Source organism: Ovis canadensis, chromosome 7 (genome assembly GCF_042477335.2).
Source record: "Ovis canadensis isolate MfBH-ARS-UI-01 breed Bighorn chromosome 7, ARS-UI_OviCan_v2, whole genome shotgun sequence".
Taxonomy (NCBI): domain Eukaryota; kingdom Metazoa; phylum Chordata; class Mammalia; order Artiodactyla; family Bovidae; genus Ovis; species Ovis canadensis.
This window is the reverse complement of record NC_091251.1, coordinates 20,055,819-20,074,394: the sequence shown is the minus strand read 5'-3', so window position 1 is coordinate 20,074,394 and position 18,576 is coordinate 20,055,819. Positions and strand designations below refer to the sequence as shown.

General features: G+C 43.1%; 1 protein-coding gene across 3 annotated transcripts in view; it reads right to left on the bottom strand.

Annotated features, from left to right (window-relative positions):
* The window catches only part of SV2C (synaptic vesicle glycoprotein 2C), a 163,764-nt gene that overhangs the window by 39,632 nt on the left and 105,556 nt on the right, over nt 1–18,576 (bottom strand). Inside the window, exon 1 of one of the 3 annotated variants that reach the window (XM_069595342.1) lies at nt 5,411–5,520. The exons of the other annotated variants lie outside the window; for them this stretch is intronic. Within the exon in view, the coding sequence (XP_069451443.1) occupies nt 5,411–5,459 (49 nt within the window). The 5' untranslated portion in view covers nt 5,460–5,520. Of the gene's footprint in view, nt 1–5,410; nt 5,521–18,576 lie in introns of those variants that run through there. 3 annotated transcript variants of the gene reach the window in all.

Here is an 18,576-nt window from a genome sequence, read left to right as displayed (position 1 = left end):
ATCACTTTTCAATAGCTAAGAATTAAATCACCTATATTTACATGTCAGTGGTGTTAACTCACAAGCCACATTGCCAACTAAAGTTCTCTTTGGAAAAGTGGCTCCCAAATCCATTTTTCTCAAGTGGTCAATAAGCTCAGGAAGTGAACAAGGATCAGATGAGTTTCTGCTTTTATTCTTATGGAAATAAAATGTTATCTCCTCAACCTGTCAGTGGTTTAAAGTATAAACACTGTCTAATCAGCATGAAACATTAGTCCTCAGCTAGAAAGTTAGACTGTCATGCATCTGGCATCATCTGTGACGTCGTAAGATTTAACCAGGGGCAGCTGAACAGTTCTTGCAGCCGATATCAGCAAAGATTTTCCACTTTCTTCTCATTCATTAAAAAAAAAAAAAAGTGGGTGGAGGCAGGAGAACGTGAGGATGAGCGAAATAGTTAAATAAACTATGGTACAGCCATGTTATGGAAGACCATATAACTGCTGAGTAGGAAAGGAAATGGTATTTACAGACTTTTCATCTTTAAAACTAACCACTTATAGGCAAAGAACGAGGCAGATTTGTCTGAACTGATTTCGGAACTGTCCAAGTTACATTGCTCAGTGAGTTCTTTTCAAAACAGTGTAAACAGTAGTGGTTTCACTTTTATATACACATAGACTATATCATTCATTATATCTAGAATACAGGTGGGAGGAAAAGATACCCAACCACTTTACATGGCTATTCAAGGTAGGGAGTGGGACCTCTTAGGGGCCTTTTGCTTTGGCATTATTTAATTTTTGAGTTTTGTATCACCTTGTACTACTTTTAACTCAAAGTGCGGAAAAATCTTTTCAAAGAGTTGCAAGCCTTTGGTTTTTCTGAAATGTAAGGTCCTATGGGAGAAGAGAAAAGACAAGGAAGCTCGAATGATTGCCACGACACTATTTGGCATTCACACAATTTTCAGAACTAAACTAACGTTAATCGTGACTGTGATGCATCCAAGCACTGGGACCACAGGGCTCATTTACGGAGGGCAGCGAGGAAGTGCCCCGGTGTCTCTGAGTAGGAAAGGAAATGGTATTTACAGACTTTTCATCTTAAAAACTAACCACTTAGAGGTTGATTCTGGATTCTCCGGCCAAGGCCAGTTACGTCTCAAGCAGTAATAGCATGAGCACCACTGCCGACCGAGAAGCATAGAGCAATCTCACACACATGCACGCAGACCTGGCTAGGATCTGCCTGCAGTACATAATCATGCCTTTAAGAAGGGAGAGTCAATTCAACTGGATTTCCACATTTGAGGGGGATGGCCCAAGGGGATCCATCTGTAAGAGCTGGCCACGCAACAAGCTGACCTTTCCTACTAGTTCTGTCTCCATTTCTAAGCTCTGGTCCTACCATTTAGAATGCACAGCGCCAGTGTCAAAGAGCAGCAGGAAGTTAGGTTATGGCCCTGGTTCCTGAGTCTGGCTTGTGATCCTAAGCACACTTTTGAAGAAGCAAGCTTCCTGATGGCTTTTGCAACACAGAAATTCATGGGCTTATTTTTCAGGGTATATCTGCTGTGAGTGCTCCAAAGATGAAAAGAAAGAATGAGAGGACCTTTCCAGAAAGAGCTCCTGGTAAAAGCATGTAAGACTCATTCAAGCGTGATGCTTCCCAAACTTCACTGACTGAAATAAGTCCGCAGGCTTAAAAAAACCTGACAGCATAGTGTGTGTGTGTGTGTTGGGGGGGGGGAAGGGTGGGGGTGTGGGGGTGGGTGGGTGCGGTGTGTGTGTGTATGTGTGTGGGGGGTGTGTGTGTGTGGGTGTGGGTGTGGGTGTAGGTGTGGGTGTGGGTGTGTGGGTGTGAGAGAGAGAGAGATGTGAGTATGTGTCTGTTTCAAACAAAGATCCTTTGGAATTTTCTTTGTAGACAGACAATAATATAGTACTAGTGTAATGATAATGTAGGTCAATTAAAATTTTATCAAAGATTTTCATAAAAATATACACCACAATAGCCTATAGGATAGTCAAATCTTGACCATATACAAATGAAGCTTATATCATAAATGCATATAAAGGCAGCTCATTTCTCTGTAAATACACATTGACTATATTTCATATTATTATCTTATAGCACATATAAGCACACATTAACTTTCCTTCTCTATTTTACTTACATGAATATTTATTTAAAAGGAACTGTATATGTTTAGAGACACATTAATACATAAACTCTCACATAAGCTGATGTTCATGGACAAATAATAAATCAACTGTATTCATTTTGTGAACAGACATTGTCTCAGGAAACTGAAAAGCGAACAAAAATAAATATTCAGAATTACGTTGGTCGGAAAATTGGATTAATTTGGACTAAAAGCCCCTGCGGGGGCTAAGGTTCTAAGATCTTGTGCCTGCACCAGATGAAGTCACAGGAAAACCTCTCCTTACAGATCCATGGCAAGAAATGGAACGCTTTCAAAACTGAACAGAAAAAAAAAAAAACTGAACAGAACAAAACAAACTTGTAAACCACAGTTTGTACTGAAACATATGCCCAAGGCTTGGTAGAAAACTTGTAGCAAAGTGATACCTACTCCCTATATTAGCAAATCAATCTGCTTTCAAATTAGTTGTCCTTATACTATTTTTTTTCCTAAAAAAATTAGAAAAACATACATGCAACTTCATGGCCCCTATTCTATTTCAGATGAAGATTTCCTTTTGTTCTTTACGAAATTTTGCTCATGATCAACAAAGGCTCTCTCTTCCTTCCCAGCAGATTTTTAATGACAGCACAGAAATGCTCAAGGAACCTATTCTTAGAAGAAAGTTTTTCTCCCCTGGTTGGGGATGAGGAAGGGGTTGTAATATTTCCCGTGTTATGACAACAGAGGTCAGCCCGAGTGTTCTCTGTTGCTGGTGCCAAAGGTCACCCTCATACATCTCCACTAACTGCTGGCCCCTCTACCTGCTCCTGTTTTTCTAGCCCTGTTTCTTGCCTTGTAGCCTCTTATCCAGAACAAATCATTTAACACTTGACAAGCGAAACAGCTGCTTAGCTCTTGATTCAGGCCCCAAATGGCCCTTAGAGTTTTGTCATTTATGTTGAAAAAATTCCCTTTGCACTGGCTAGGAAATTCATGTGATCACAGTGACCTGGGACCTCAGAAAGAAGACATCACATCACGTTTCCAGGCACACTGGATGGAAACATGACTCTGGGAGAGGTCCACTCCATGAGCCCCATAGCTGGATACCGCCGGCTTGTATCCAGTTTAATCCCACCCCTAGAAGAGCCTACTGATCATCTCAAATTCCTGATGTTCACGGTCATCAGATGTTCATGAAAGACCCCAGCCCGAGTGGAGACACTCAGCCTCCCTCCCTCACTCAGCCTTCCAGACCAGGAACGTGGGTGCCATCCTCTACTTCCCTCTGTCCCTGTGTCTAGTCAACCACTGAGATACCGGATGTTGTTTTCTGTATTTCTCCCAAATCTGTCTCTTTCTCTCCACTCCTGCTTTAGTCCGGGCCCTCATCCACTGCCCAGGTCACACTAACAGGCTGACCTGCAGCTGACATGGTCCACAGGGCCATGTCCACGGCTGCAGTGATGAAGTATGCCTGTCACAGTTATGCCCTGAGTCCTGAGCCCTGGACCTCTCCTTGGACCAGCGACAGAAAGGTCTGCCTGGCCCAGCAGGGGCTCGGGGCCTGGCTCTGCTGCTTTGGCTTTCTTCTCCTCTGACTGGGCAACGACCTGTTGCTACATGATTTTAGTATCACCTCTCTTTTTTCTTCTGTGAACATATATTAATTTTTTCAATTAGGTATAGCTGATATACAATATTATATAAGTTTCAGGTGCACAGCATAGTGATTCACAATCTTTAAAGGCTACATTCCATTTTTAGTTGTCATAAAATACCGTCTATATTCCCTCTGCTGCACATTATATCTTTGTAGCTTATTTATTTTATACACAGTGGTTTGTATCTCTTAAAACTCTACTCCTACCTTGCCCTTCCCCACCTCCCTCTCTCCACCGGTAGCCGCTAGTTTGTTGCGAGTCTGCTTCTATTTTGTTATATTCACTAGCGTGTTTAATTTTTTAGATTCAATATAGAAGTGATATAATGTAGTACCTGCCTTTCTCTGCAAATGGGAAAACACTTTTTATGGCTTCCTAGCATTTCACTGTGTACTATACTACATCTTCTGTGTCAGTTCATCTGTTGATGAACACTTAGCTTGCTTCTCTATCTTGTCTATTGTGAATAATGCTACTATGTACATAGGGCGTGCATCTATCTTTTCAAAATAATTGTTTTCATTTTTGTGTTCTTCAGATATATACCCAGGCCTCGAACCACTGGGTCATATGGTGTTTCTATTTTCAGTTTTTTGAGAAATCGCCATACTGTCTTCCACAGCGGCTGCACCGATTTACACTCCCATGAGCAGTGTAGAGTTGTCTCTGCTCCCTATCAGCATTTGTTATTTGAATACCACCTCTCTCTAACAGAGCTTTCAATCAGCTTCCAAACTGCCTAGTCTAGTCTAACTTCCATATATCTTGCAAAGACCTTTCCATGAGAAAAACTGAATCACAAATTCACTTACAGCTTAAACCCTTTCAGTGGTTCTCCATAAGCCTGGATTCTTTAGTGTGGCCACAGGGCCCTCCAACACTGGGTTCCTGCCCTCCTCTCCCTCCTCATTCCTCAGAAATCCCTCCTTCCGTCCTTTGCTAACTGCTGTGCAACCTCTTTGAATCTTAACCCCTCCCCATCCTTGTCAATTTGGAGAACTCTCAAATTTCAGTATTCTATTAACTAAGTAGAGAGGACCATCCTTTGTAAATTCTTATAGACACATTAAAAAGTATTCACTTCCCCCAGTGAGCTATCTTGGGATCCTGTGAAGTCCCATGGTGCCCAACAGAGAGAAGTCACAGTAGAGAGTGGTCATTCGTTTGTGAGTCTGATGTCTTATTAATCTTTTGTACAAAATGTGGCAAAGAATCGTCACTTGACAAATGTTTCTTTAATTAATTTATAAAGAGCCTGTTCTTTGATTCCTTTAAGATTAGAGAATTTGCCTAATACCTTCAAAAGTGACTTTTTGAAAACATAATACTATATTTCCTAATTTCTTTTGTAACTGATTTCTAGCTTAATTTCCTTGTGGAAGGAGATCATGCTTGGTGGTTTTTTGAAATATGTTGGAACTGCTTTACAATAGAGTGTGTGGTCCATTTTCATTTTTCTAGCTTTATTGAGGTATGGGTAGACAGTTAAAATATATATATATATATATTTAAGGTATATAACATATATATTTAAGGTATACAGCATGACAATTTGATATGTATACAGCTTGTGAAATGATTACCATAATCAAGTTAATATACATTTACTCACATTTAAGATCTGGCACCCCACTCCAGTCCTCTTGCCTGGAAAATCCCATGGATGGAGGAGCCTGGTGGGCTGCAGTCCATGGGGTCTCGAAGAGTCGGACATGACTGAGCAACTTCACTTTCACTTTTCACTTTCACTCATTGAAGAAGGAAATGGCAATCCACTCCAGCGTTCTTGCCTGGAGAATCTCAGGGACGGCAGAGCCTGGTGGGCTGCCGTCTATGGGGTCGCACAGAGTCGGACATGACTGAAGCAACTTAGCAGCAGCAGCAAGATCTACCCAGTACATTTCAAGTACACAATACAGAATCATTATCTCTCGTCACTATGGCATATACAGAACTGCGGTCACATTAGATCTTCAGAACTTATTCACATTATAACTGAAAGCCTGTACACTTTGCCAGTGTCTCCTCATTGTCCCTAGTCTCTAATGTTACATCCTGACAACAGCTAGATGGAAAGGGGGCTCCCCCCCAGGGCAATGTATATATTTTTTTGGGGACAAACGTAACAATTCCCCCACACAAACTGGACTTCCTTTGGAAAAAGAAAACTCGCAAGAGTTAATATACTAATATGTAACTCAGGCACTTCTTATGTGTTTAAAGCATGTTTTATATAGATTGTTTGAAGATAAAACCCAGCAACTGAAATCAGTTCAATTGTTGGCAGAAACCCAATTCACTCTCGCCCATCCCTGATTTATGACCCTGCAAGAGACATATAAATGCTATTTCTCCTCATCTGCCCCCCTCCTTCCCCTTCGTTTCAAAATGTCAGGCATCCACCCAGAGTTACATTTCACCTTTGCTCTCTGCAAAGGATGACTGCTTGGGTCATTAATCTTGGCCCAGAAAGAAGTTCCTTGCTGCTACCGACTAGGGAAATGATGGTCCTGGTGCATCCCAGGGAATGGTTTTCTAGGGCTATGGCGCCACAAAAATCAAACCCAGAGTGACTGAGTCTGGGATGAGCACAGCAGTTTTTCACTCAATGTCGCCCTCTCTGTTGTTAGGAGAAACGACGTAATAACTCAGCGCACTCAAGGCGACAGGACACTAGAGCACAGCAGACCACCGCCTCAGCAGAGTAGCCGTCACACCAGCTCTAACAGAAACCAGCAGCTACAGATTCCCACGTGGGCTCCCCTTCTCCTCATGTCACACCGTTCTCACTACAGCTGAGGGAAAGGATGGGAAGCTTTGAGGAGCAACTGAAGCCTCCTAGGGGACGGAGATGAAGCGCATTCAAGGCTGTAGGCAATTCCAGGATATTTATAGCACACTCCATGTGCTGGGCACCTCACACACATCATCTTGTTTAATACATCAGTGATCTTGTTCTCCCGGCCAGCATCACTCCTATCCCCAGTCCAGGGTAGCCAGATAAAATCAGGTCACCAGTCAAACCTGACCTAAAATTTTTTAGTATAAATATGTCCCATGTAACATTTGGGACATACTTATACAAAAAATTATTTGCCATTTCAAATAATTTCAAAATTATTTGATATTTACTTTTAAAAAATTCAAGTATAGCTGATTTGCAATGTTGTATTAGTTTCAGGTATACAACACAGTGATTCAGTTAGACATAAACATGTATCTCTTTTCAGATTCTTTTCCCTTATAGGTTATTACAAAATATTGAGTATAGTTCCCTGTAGGTCCTTGTTGATTATCTAGTTTATCTATATTCTCGTAGTGTGTATATGTGAATCTAATTTATCTATATATATATTATAGGAGTGTGTATATGTTAATCTAGTCTCCTGATTTATCTCTCCTTCACCTCTTACTGCTTTTTGGTAAACATAAGTTCATTTTCTATGTCTGTGGGTTTATGAAAGTCACATTAACTAGGTACCTGAGTTGCACTGTTATTTGCTAAATCTGGTACTCATAACTCAGGAGACATTTGGCAGTGTCTGAAGACGGTCTTGAATACCATGAGCTTGGAGGAGGAGGGGTACTACTGGCATCTAGTGGGTAGAGGCCAGAGATGCAGCTAATACCTTACACCATGCACAGGACAGCCCCTCCACCCCCGGAGAATTACCCAGCTCAAATGCCAATAGTGCCTGCGATGAGATCCTGCTGTAGTCACTGTGCCCATCTGTGATACAAATACCCAAAGGTAATGGAGAGAGAATAAGCATATTATAAAGCTGGGTTCAAACAGAGGTTTGAAAACTGACTTCAGAAGACATTAGCTCTCATTCTTGTATGAAGGCACTTTGTTTTTACGTTAGTTTTTGTTGCTAAGTTATAAGCTCTCTTTTTTTTGCTATGAAGTTGATCTCTAGGGGTGGTCATTTTTCCTCCTCACCTATTTCTAGACGCACGCAAAAGAACAAGTAGAGGTGGCACACTGCAAGAACAAAGGGGAGTTCTGTTCCCTTGGGGCCCTGGTAGAGGGCAGCATTGTCCGTCAAACGCTTTCTGCTAATACCTGCAGCTTATAGATGCCTACTACCACAAAAACGTAATAACCATCTTTCTTCTGTGGGGCCTCCTGGCAGACCAGTGGTCAAGAATCTGCCTGCCAGCGCAGGAGATGCAGGTTTGATCCTTGGGTCAGGAAGATCCCCTGGAGAAGGAAATGGCAACCCACTCCAGTATTCTTGCCTGGAGAATCCTATGGACAGAGGAGCCTGGCGGGCTACAGTCCATGGGGTCACAAAGAGTCAGACATGACTGAGCTACTAACACACACACACACACACACACACACACCCTGTGATCCAGAGATACACACCACACACACACACACACACACACACCCTGTGATCCAGAGATATACACACCACACACACATACACACCCTGTGATCCAGAGACACACACACACACACCCTGTGATCCAGAGATACACACACCACACACACACACACACATACCCTGTGATCCAGAGATACACACCACACACACACACACCCTGTGATCCAGAGATATACACACCACACACACATACACACCCTGTGATCCAGAGATACACACACCACACACACACACACACACCCTGTGATCCAGAGATACACACACCACACACACACACACACACACACACACCCTGTGATCCAGAGATACACACACCACACACACACACACACACACACACCCTGTGATCCAGAGATACACACACACACACACCCTGTGATCCAGACACACACACACACACACACACACACCCCTGTGATCCAGAGATCCTACACCTGGGTATTTATCCAAGAGAAATGAGTATCTAAGCAGAGCTGAAGCTGCTCAAAGGACTTGTATAAGGCTTCCCCGGTGGCTCGGTGGTGAAGGATCCACGTGCCAATGCAGGAGGCACAGATTCGATTCCTGATCCAGGAGGATCCCACACGCCGTGAAGCAACTGAGCCACAACCACTGAGGCTGGGCTCGAGAGGAAGCTACAACCACGGAGCCCAGGTGCCCCAGAGCGTGTGCTCTGCCACCAGAGGAGCAAGCGCAACGAGAAGCCCACTCTCTGCAACCAGAGAAAGGCTCGTGCAGCAACAAAGACCCCACACAGCCAAAAACAAATACATCAAATTACTGAAAAATGACCTGTACAAAAATGGTCAGAAAACAGCCTCTAGGAATTAAAATTAACCCCTCTCTTCTGCACTCGCCCAACCAAAAGCCCCACATAAAACTGGAGGCAACCCAAATGTTCATGAACAGGACGGTGGAGGAACATCTATACAATGGGATACCATTTTACAACAAAAAGGAATGAACTACTGATACATATAACAATGTGAATTTTTAAGTGAACGTTTACAATATTATACTGAATTAAAGAAGCCAGAGAGTTCCCTACTTTATTTGTATGAAATTCAGCAACAGGCAGAACAAACCTTTGGCTATAGAAACCTGAGCAGTGGTTGACTCTGCGATGGGGAGTGGAGGGACTGGCTGAAAATGGGTGCATTTATCTGGATTCGGGCAGCGGATACACATGGAGGTACATGCTGTATTGCTGTGCTCAGTGCTCAGTCATGTATGACTCTGCGACCCCGCAGACTGTACCCCGCCAGGCTCCTCTGTCCATGGGATTGTCCAGGCAAGAATACTGGAGTGGGTTGCCATTTCCGACTCTGGGGATCTTCCTAACCCAGGGATCAAGCCTGAATCTCTTGTGTCTCCTGCATTGGCAGGTGGATTCTTTAGCACTGAACCACCTGTGATGTACACAAATGTCAAAATCTATAGAATGGGACTCTTAAGAGGAATATTTTTGTATGTAAATTATAACCTCAATTTAACAAACAGTGGTCAGATGACAACAGCAGCAAGATTGCATTATCAGTAACGTACCAAAGCTCCTGGCACAGGACTAGATAACGTTATAAATTAATCTGATTTGGAAGCATTCAAATTAGCATGATGTCAACTGGATGCATCTGAAGAGGCAACATTCCTTTTGCTGTTCAAAGCCCAGGTGCCTGACGGCCAGACAAGGCTCTTGCTCAGTACTGAAGCTCCTTCCATGCTCTTGGTCAAGCTCTTCTGGACACTGTCAACTCCTGCAGAGGAAATTCTAACCCTGGGGACTGAGGAAGCTCGGGTCATTCCTCCATGCCAAAGGGTCATTTCCTGAGGCTGCTGCCCTTCTGACAGTGATCACGATGCCTGGAATGGTCTCTGGCAGCGTTCTAGATGAATCAAATGCAAGCTACAGCTTGCTTAATGAATCACCACACAGTCCACAGTTACTGCTTCTTAGAAGTCAAACCACAGAAGGGATAGTTCTGATTTTGGTGACCTCAATGAAGACTTCACCTTGTACCATATCCCTCACAAATGCCTTACACACACACACACACACACACACACACACAGAAACCAAAGACCATATTTTGCACCAGAGGCAAGAATAACTGTAAAATTATTGAATAAAATTATATGTTAATTAATACGATCAATAAATAAGTGGAGAGAGCAAGGGATTTCTTTGTTTAACTCAGGGACTCCTGAAGTCTGGTGCCTATGGGACACCTGTGGAGGTTTCTAAACACCACGGATATCTGGAGCTCGGTGTGCTGTGAAGTCTGACAACCGGCCTGGATAAACAAAGTGGAGGTGTGCTTTGAGGTAGATTAGGGAAGATTACAAACGGTTTTCAGAAGTCGGGCAGTCATTTTCATTTGGCATGAGGCAGGTTGAAGAAGGTCAAGTACAATTTGAGAGACTGACAAGCTTAGTACCAAGGAAGGACTTGTCGGTCAAGTCTGTCTTATAAAAGCCTTTGTCTTCTGAGGGCATAGCGAAGATGCAAACTGGCCAGTGTTGGTCAGTTTTATGAGGATTTTGAAAAGATCAACATAGTGACATTTTTAAAGCGGGCTGAGAGGAGGGGCAGATTAAAAAAAGATTCAGGAGCGGGCAGATTCTGGCTGGGAAATGAGTTTCTGTGGAAACCGCTCTCCTTCTATCAGAGTCTAGTTTGCAAAGGCAAACCAAAGAGAATTTAAAAGGATACCTGTTAGGTTCTCTGATAGACTGACTTTATAAAGGTGACAAGGAAGGAAAAGTTTCTGACTTTAAATCAGGACAGACATAAACCTCGAGCTAAATGCATCCCTTATCCATTTTAGGGTGTTCTAAGAAATCTTTGACTAGATGGACCTATAAACAAAGCTATGGTTTTCCCAGTAGTCATGTATGGATGTGAGTTGGATCATAAAGAAGGCAGAGCACTAAAGAATTGATGCTTTTCAATTATGATGCTGAAGAAAACTTTTTAGAGTTCCTTAGACAGCAAGGAGATCAAATCAGTCAATCCTAAAGGAAATCAGTTCTGAATACTCAATGACTGAACAATGAAATGCTGGGCTAGAGGAAGCACAAGCTGGAATCAAGATTGCCAGGAGAAATATCAATAACCTCAGATATGCAGATTACACCACGCTTATGGCAGAAAGTGAAGAGGAACTAAAGAGCCTCTTGATGAAAGTGAAAGAGAAGAGTGAAAAAGTTGGCTTAACGCTCAACACTCAGAAAACTGAGATCATGGCATCCAGTCCTGTCACTTCATGGCAAACAGAAAGGGAAACAATGGAAACAGTGAGAGACTATATTTTTTGGGACTCCAAAATCACTGTGGACAGTGACTGCAGCCATGAAATTAAAAGACGCTTGCTGCTTGGAAGAAAAGCTATGACAAACCTAGATAGCATATTAAAAAGCAGAGACAACCAACAAAGGTCCGTCTAGTCAAGGCTATGGTTTTTTCAGTAGTCATGTATGGATGTGAGAGTTGGACTATAAAGAAAGCCAAGCACCAAAGAACTGATGCTTTTGAACTGTGATGCTGAAGAAGACTCTTGAGAGTCCTTAGACTGCAAGGAGATCCAACCAGTCCATCCTAAAGGAAATCAGTCCTGAATATTCACTGAAAGGACTGATGTTGAAGCTGAAACTCCAATATTCTGGTCACCTGATGTGAAGAACTGACTCATTTGAAAAGACCCTGATGCTGGGAAAGACTGAAGGCAGGAGGAGAAGGGGATGACAGAGGATGAGATGGTTGGATGGCATCACCAACTCAATGGACATGAGTTTGAGTAAGCTCCAGGAGCTGGTGCCAGGGAAGCCTGACATGCTGCAGTCAACGGGATGGCAAAGAGTTGGACATGACTGAGTGATTGAACTAAACTGATTCTGAAGCTCCAATACTTTGGACACCTGATGCAAAGTACCGACTCACTGGAAAAGACCCTGATGCTGGGAAAGACTGAAGGCAGGAGGAAAAGGGGATGACAGAGAACAAGATGGTTAGATGGCATTACCGACTCAATGGACTTGAGTTTGAGAAAACTCTGGAAGATAGTGAAAAACAGAGGAGTCTGGTGTGCTGGAGTTCATGGGGTTGCAAAGAATCAGATATGACTAAACAACAGCAAAAAAATCCCAAAAACAAAACGGTAGACTGTGATTAACCCTAACCAACACTGGAGGGCACCCTGGGTTCACAGGATGCAGTGTGGTGTGATTAGGTGCTCTTAAAAGCCTTTTTTCCTGCTGACTTTCACCTGCAAGTTTGAGCGGAAACTGTTATCAATTCAGACACATTCCTGTCCTAAAACCTAAGGCCATGAAAACTGTTGTGCCTTTTCTTTCCTGCAGGGTTCTCCTTCATGTGCATTCTAAGTCAACTGCTGCATTCTTAAATACGACCTGGCAAGATATCTCTCTGGCGGGATAAATCCATAGATTAGAAAGATAGCGTGCCCTTCAGCTCCGAGCGCCAAAGACCCAGCCAGGGCAGTGGAAGCACAAAGCAGCCTCAGTGAGGGTTAGAGTATGAGATCCCTTCAGGGCTGGAGGTGAGTATTGTTTAAAGCGGCCCTTGCCCACTATTTCATAAAAGTGAAGTGAAGTGAAAGTCGCTCAGTTGTGTCTGACTCTTTGCGACCCCATGGACGGTACAGTCCGTGGAGTTCTCCAGGCCAGAGTACTGGAGTGGGTAGCCTTTCCTTTCTCCAGGGGATCTTCTGAACCCAGGGATCAAACCCAGGTCTCCTGCATTGCAAGCGGATACTTTACCAGCTGATCTACAAGAGAAGCCCAGGAATGCTGGCGTGGGTAGCCTATCCCTTCTCCAGCAGATCTTCCCAACCCAGGAATTGAACTGGAGTCTCCTGCATTGCAGGTAGATTCTTTACCAACTGAGCTATCAGGGAAGCCCGATTTCATAAAAGATCCAGCATATATTCTGCACCCTCACCTCTTTGTTAGGTTTTGAGTTTTTAAAAGGATCAGGAAAACCCTGAGAGTGGACTTGGTACCTGTGAGGAGCTGAAGTGAGCCAGCCCCTGCTCTGTCGGCCCAGGGCTCAGCAGACCCCTGGGGCTGAGCTGGGGTGAAGGCGCTAATGAATTTCACTGGGCCAGGGGGTTTGGTTTTAATGAGCACAGCATGGTGCTGCGATGGAAAGGTTGTTTGAAACCAACCCACAATCTTGGATGTAGGTAGGCAGAGTTCAATAGAGCAAAGGAATGCCCACTTAGACACAGATCCAAGCTGGGACAATGGGGCCTGAGGGCAACTCTGGAGTCACAGTAAAGAAGAAGTGTGAATCTGCGAGGACTCATGTGAGAAAAGAACTCCAAAGTATGGGCCAATAGGGACACAGAGAACATATAGATACCAAGAGGGGGAAGGGCAGGGGGAGGGACTAGGAGACTGGGATCGACACACACACATGTGATACTGTGTGTAAAGCGGACCACTAATGAGAACCTACTGTGTAGCCCAGGGACTTGACTTAATGCACCGTGGAGACCTGAATGGGAAGGAAGTCCAAGAGGAAGGGGATGTACGGATAAGGATGGTTGATTCACTGTGCTGTACAGCAGAAACGAACAAATTATAAAGCAACTATATTCCAACAAAAACTAATTTAAAAATAATCAATACAAAAAGTAAAACTAAAGTCAGGGCTGAGGGATAGAAACAACATGGACAGGCTGGGGCAGACGACAGGGTTGGCATACAGAGGAAATGGACCACGTGAGAAGATGTTCTTAAGACCCACTGGTCTGGTATCCAAATTGCGTGATATAATAATTATGACCAAAGAACAGCAAAATACACTCATGAACCTTTGCCTGGGACAACAGAGACTAAACAGGAAAGACTGAGCTAGAAACATTTCTTAGAGTTAAAGCTACAATGAGTGAGTCACTCACTGCCACCCCATAAGCCTGGACTGCAGCACGCCAGGCTTCCCCGTCCATCACCAACTCCCAGAGCTTGCTCAAACTCATGTCCATTGAGTTGGTGATGCCATCGAACCATCTCATCCTCTGTCATCTCCTTCTCCTCCTGCCTTCAATCTTTCCCAGCATCAGGGCCTTTTCCAATGAGTCAGTTCTTCACATCAGGTGGCCAAAGTATTGGAGTTTCAGATTCAACATCAGTCCTTCCAATGAATATTCAGGACTGACTTCCTTTAAGATTGGTTTGATCCGCCAGCACAAGGGACTCTCAAGAGTTTTCTCCAAAATCACAGTTTGAAAGCATCAATTCTTTGGCACTCAGCTTTCTTTATAGTCCAACTCTCACATCCATACAGGACTGACTACTGGAAAAACCATAGCTTTGATTAGATGGACCTTTGCTGGCAAAGTAATGTCTCTGCTTTTTAATATGCTGTCTAGGTTAGTCAAAGCTTTTCTTCCAAGGACCAAGCGTCTTTTAATTTCATGGCTGCAGTCACCATCTGCAGTGACTTTGAGCCCCCCAAAAATACAGTCTCTGTTTCCATTGTTTCCCCATCTATTTGCCATGAAGTGATGGGCCCACATGCCATGATCTTAGTTTTCTGAACACTGAGTTTTAAGTCAACTTTTTCATTTGCCTCTTTCATTTTCAGCAAGAGGCTCTTTAGTTCCTCTTCACTTTCTGCCATAAGGGTGGTGTCATCTGTATATCTGAGGTTACTGATATTTCTCCTGGCAATCTTGATTCCAGCTTGTGCTTCTTCCAGCCCAGCGTTTCCCATGATGTACTCTGCATATAAGTTATAAGCAGGGTGACAATATACAGCCTTGATGCACTCCTTTCCTGATTTGGAACCAGTCTGTTGTTCCATGTCCAGTTCTAATTGTTGCTTCTTGACCTGTATATAGATTTCTCAAAAGGTAGGTAAGGTGATCTGGCATTCCCATCTCTTTAAGAATTTTCCACGGTTTATGGCGATCCACACAGTCAAAGGCTATGGAGTAGTCAATAAAGCAAAAGTAGACATTTTTCTGGAACGTTCTTGCTTTTTCAATGATCCAATGGGTGTTGCAATTTGATCTCTGGTTCCTCTGCCTTTTCTAAAACCAGCTTGAACATCTGGAAGTTCATGGTTCACACACTCTTGAAGCCTGGCTTGGAGGATTTTGAGCATTACCTTCCTTGCTTGTGAGATGAGTGCAATTGTACGGTAGTTTGAGCATTCTTTGGCATTGCCTTTCTTTGGGACTGGAATGAAAACTGACCTTTTCCAGTCCTGTGACCACTGCTGAGTTTTCCAAATTTGCTGGCATATTGAGTACAGCACTTTCACAGCATTATCTTTGAGGATTTGAAATAGCTCAACTGGAATTCCATCACCTCCACTAGCTTTGTTCATAGTGATGCTTTCTAAAGCCCACCTGACTTCACATTCCAGGATCTCTGTCTCTAGGTGAGTGATCACACTATTGTGATTATCTGGGTTGTGAAGAGCTTCTTTGTATAGCTCTTCTGTGTATTCTTGCCACCTCTTCTTAATATCTTCTGCTTCTGTTAGGTCCATACCATTTCTGTCCTTTATCGAGCCCATCTCTGCATGAAATGTTCCCTTGGTATCTCTAATTTTCTTGAAGAGATCTCTAGTCTTTCTCATTCTATTGTTTTCCTCTCCTTCTTTGCACTGATCACTGAGGAAGGTTTTCTTATCTCTCCTTGCTATTCTTTGGAACTCTGCATTCAAATAAATATATCTTTCCTTTTCTCCTTTGCCTTTAGCTTCTCTTCTCTTCTCAACTATTTGTAAGGCCTCCTCAGTCAACCATTTTGCCTTTATGCATTTCTTTTTCTTGGGGATGGTCTTGATCCCTGACTCCTATAGAATGTCATGAACCTCCATCCATAGTTCTTCAGGCACTCTGTCTATCAGATCTACTCCCTTGAATCTATTTGTCACTTCCACTGTATAATCATAATGGATTTGATTTAGGTCATACCTGAATGGTCTAGTGGTTTTCCCTACTTTCTTCAATTTAAGTCTGAATTTGGCAACAAGGAATTCATGATCTGAGTCACAGTCAGCTCCCGGTCTTGTTTTTGCTGACTGTATGGAGCTTCTCCATCTTTGGCTGCAAAGAATATAATCAATCTGATTTCAATATTAACCATTTGGTGATGCCCATTTGTAGAGTCTTCTCTTGTGGTGCTGGAAGAGGGAATTTGCTATGACCAGTGCATTCTCTTGGCAAAACTCTGTTAACATTTGCCCTGCTTCATTTTGTATGCCAAGGCCAAATTTGCCTGTTACTCCAGGGATCTCTTGTCTTCCTACTTTTGCATTCCAGTCTCCTGTAATGAAAAGGACATCTTTTTGGGGTGTTAGTTCTAGAAGGTCTTCAGAGAACCATTCAACTTGAGCTTCTTCAGCATTAGTGGTTGGGGCATTGGCTTGGATTACTACAGTTCTATTATTGTGGTTCTGATCATTCCCAGCAGGAGAAAGGCTTTCTTATATCTGAACAAAAATCTCTGGTCACCTTGCTGTATTAGAAATTAGTAACCAGAACCACAGACCTTAAAAGTAGCCTTGAATGATATTAAGAGTGATTATTAGTATTACACTGAGCATCTCTTTTTCCTCTTCCATGGGCTAGGGAAAAGCTAGATATCTTTGTTTAGCAGAGAACTTTCTGACACTGAATATTAAAAATTGTAGACAAAATCCACCGGGCAGGGAGCGGGTGCTTATAAAGTAAGTAAAAAGCCACCCTGAGAGGGTCATTTGTCTGGTATGATCTTGAAGAGGGAGGACTTGATTCAAAAGGATACTTTTGATCATTTTTCTTTCTTCTCAAAGAGCATTTACTGTTATTTTCTAGTTATAAAATCATTTGCTTAAGTGGCAAACGCAAGCAATGTACAATACAATGTAAAAGAAAGCACATCATCCCCAGTCTCATTACCCAGAGATAAACATAATTAACATTTTGGATTTAATACAATTATTAGCATTTAATTAAGCCATGAGAAGGTTTAGTAAGAGTCTTGGGAGAAGTAGAAGCTTCACTCACTAAGCGTTTTGAACTATGAATCTTGGTTTACAACATGTCGGGGGCAATGTGGGTATTTCACACAATACTTGGCTACATCTGCATCAGTCATGGCCTTTGTTAAAAAGGAGACAACAGGACTAAAATGGATTCACTTGTGCTAAGCCCGTGTTACCCAACCACACTATCTAACCTAATGGCAGTTTCAACCTTCTCCAGGAATATAATCTATATCTGTCAGCCTGGAATTTCCTGGTCAGCACTAGTGAGGTAAGGCCTAAAGACCCCTTCCATCCCCCAGAGGGTGACCTAAGCTTGAAATGATCCACTCTTTGCTGGAAATTTCCCTTTCCTGCCCCCCTTTCTGTCTATAAAAACCTTCCCTATTTTGCAGCCTGGTGGAGTTCCTTCCTATGGACTTGACGGGGTGCTGCTCAACTTACGAATCATCTTAAAAAGGCAATGAGATCTTCAAGTTCACTTGGTTGAATTTTTGTCATTTAACACCTTATGTACTGGAAAATTTCCATAGAAAACAGGTAGTTCCTAAGGGCTGGGAGAGTGAGATCATTGTAAGGCTAAATACAGAGGTTGGAGTAATGCCTATGTTAACGTCGTGCTCCAACTGGGCTTTCAGAACTTGCTTCCACTAAATCTCTCGGGCATGAAAGAGAAAGGCTTGCCGTATTAATGCCATTATTCTGCCACACTGGCTGGCGAGAACTGTAGATGCATTACATCTCCACTTCCTGCCATGTCAGATGAAGAAAGCAATTCAGATTAAACAGCAACAACCAACCAATGGGAGTAGTCTGCAGAAGTTTTTCCTCTTCCATTGGAAGTTTAAGTTATAAGGGACTGTTTCTACACTAGATTATGCCTGTGTACGTGTGCTTAGTCGATCAGCTGTGTCTGACTCTTTGTGACCCCACGGACTGAAGCCTGCCAGGCTCCTCTGACCGGGATTCTCCAGGCAAGAATACTGGAGTGGGCTGCCTTGTCCTCCTCCGGGGCATCTTCCTGACCTAGGGAGCTAACCTGCATCTCTTAAGTCTCCTGCATTGGCAGGCAGGTTCTTCACCACTAGTGCCTACCACTTCCACCTGGGAAGCCTCAAGTTATACCTGTAGGTAAAGCTTAAAGATTTCAACTTGGTGATTAAGGATCCTGATATCAATTCCAGTGGAGGGAAGGGTGTTTCCTCACACATCCAAGTAATTCTCAGATACCATCTGTGTGCTTTACAATTTAACTCAATTCTGATTCTATCTGCTTGGAGACAACGGCAGATTCCACAGGTTAAGGGTTCAGTCCTACAAGACTGCCCTCCCCCGGCCCCCGACCCCCAACCTCAGACGCCAAACTCAAGCCCAAGTTGTTGT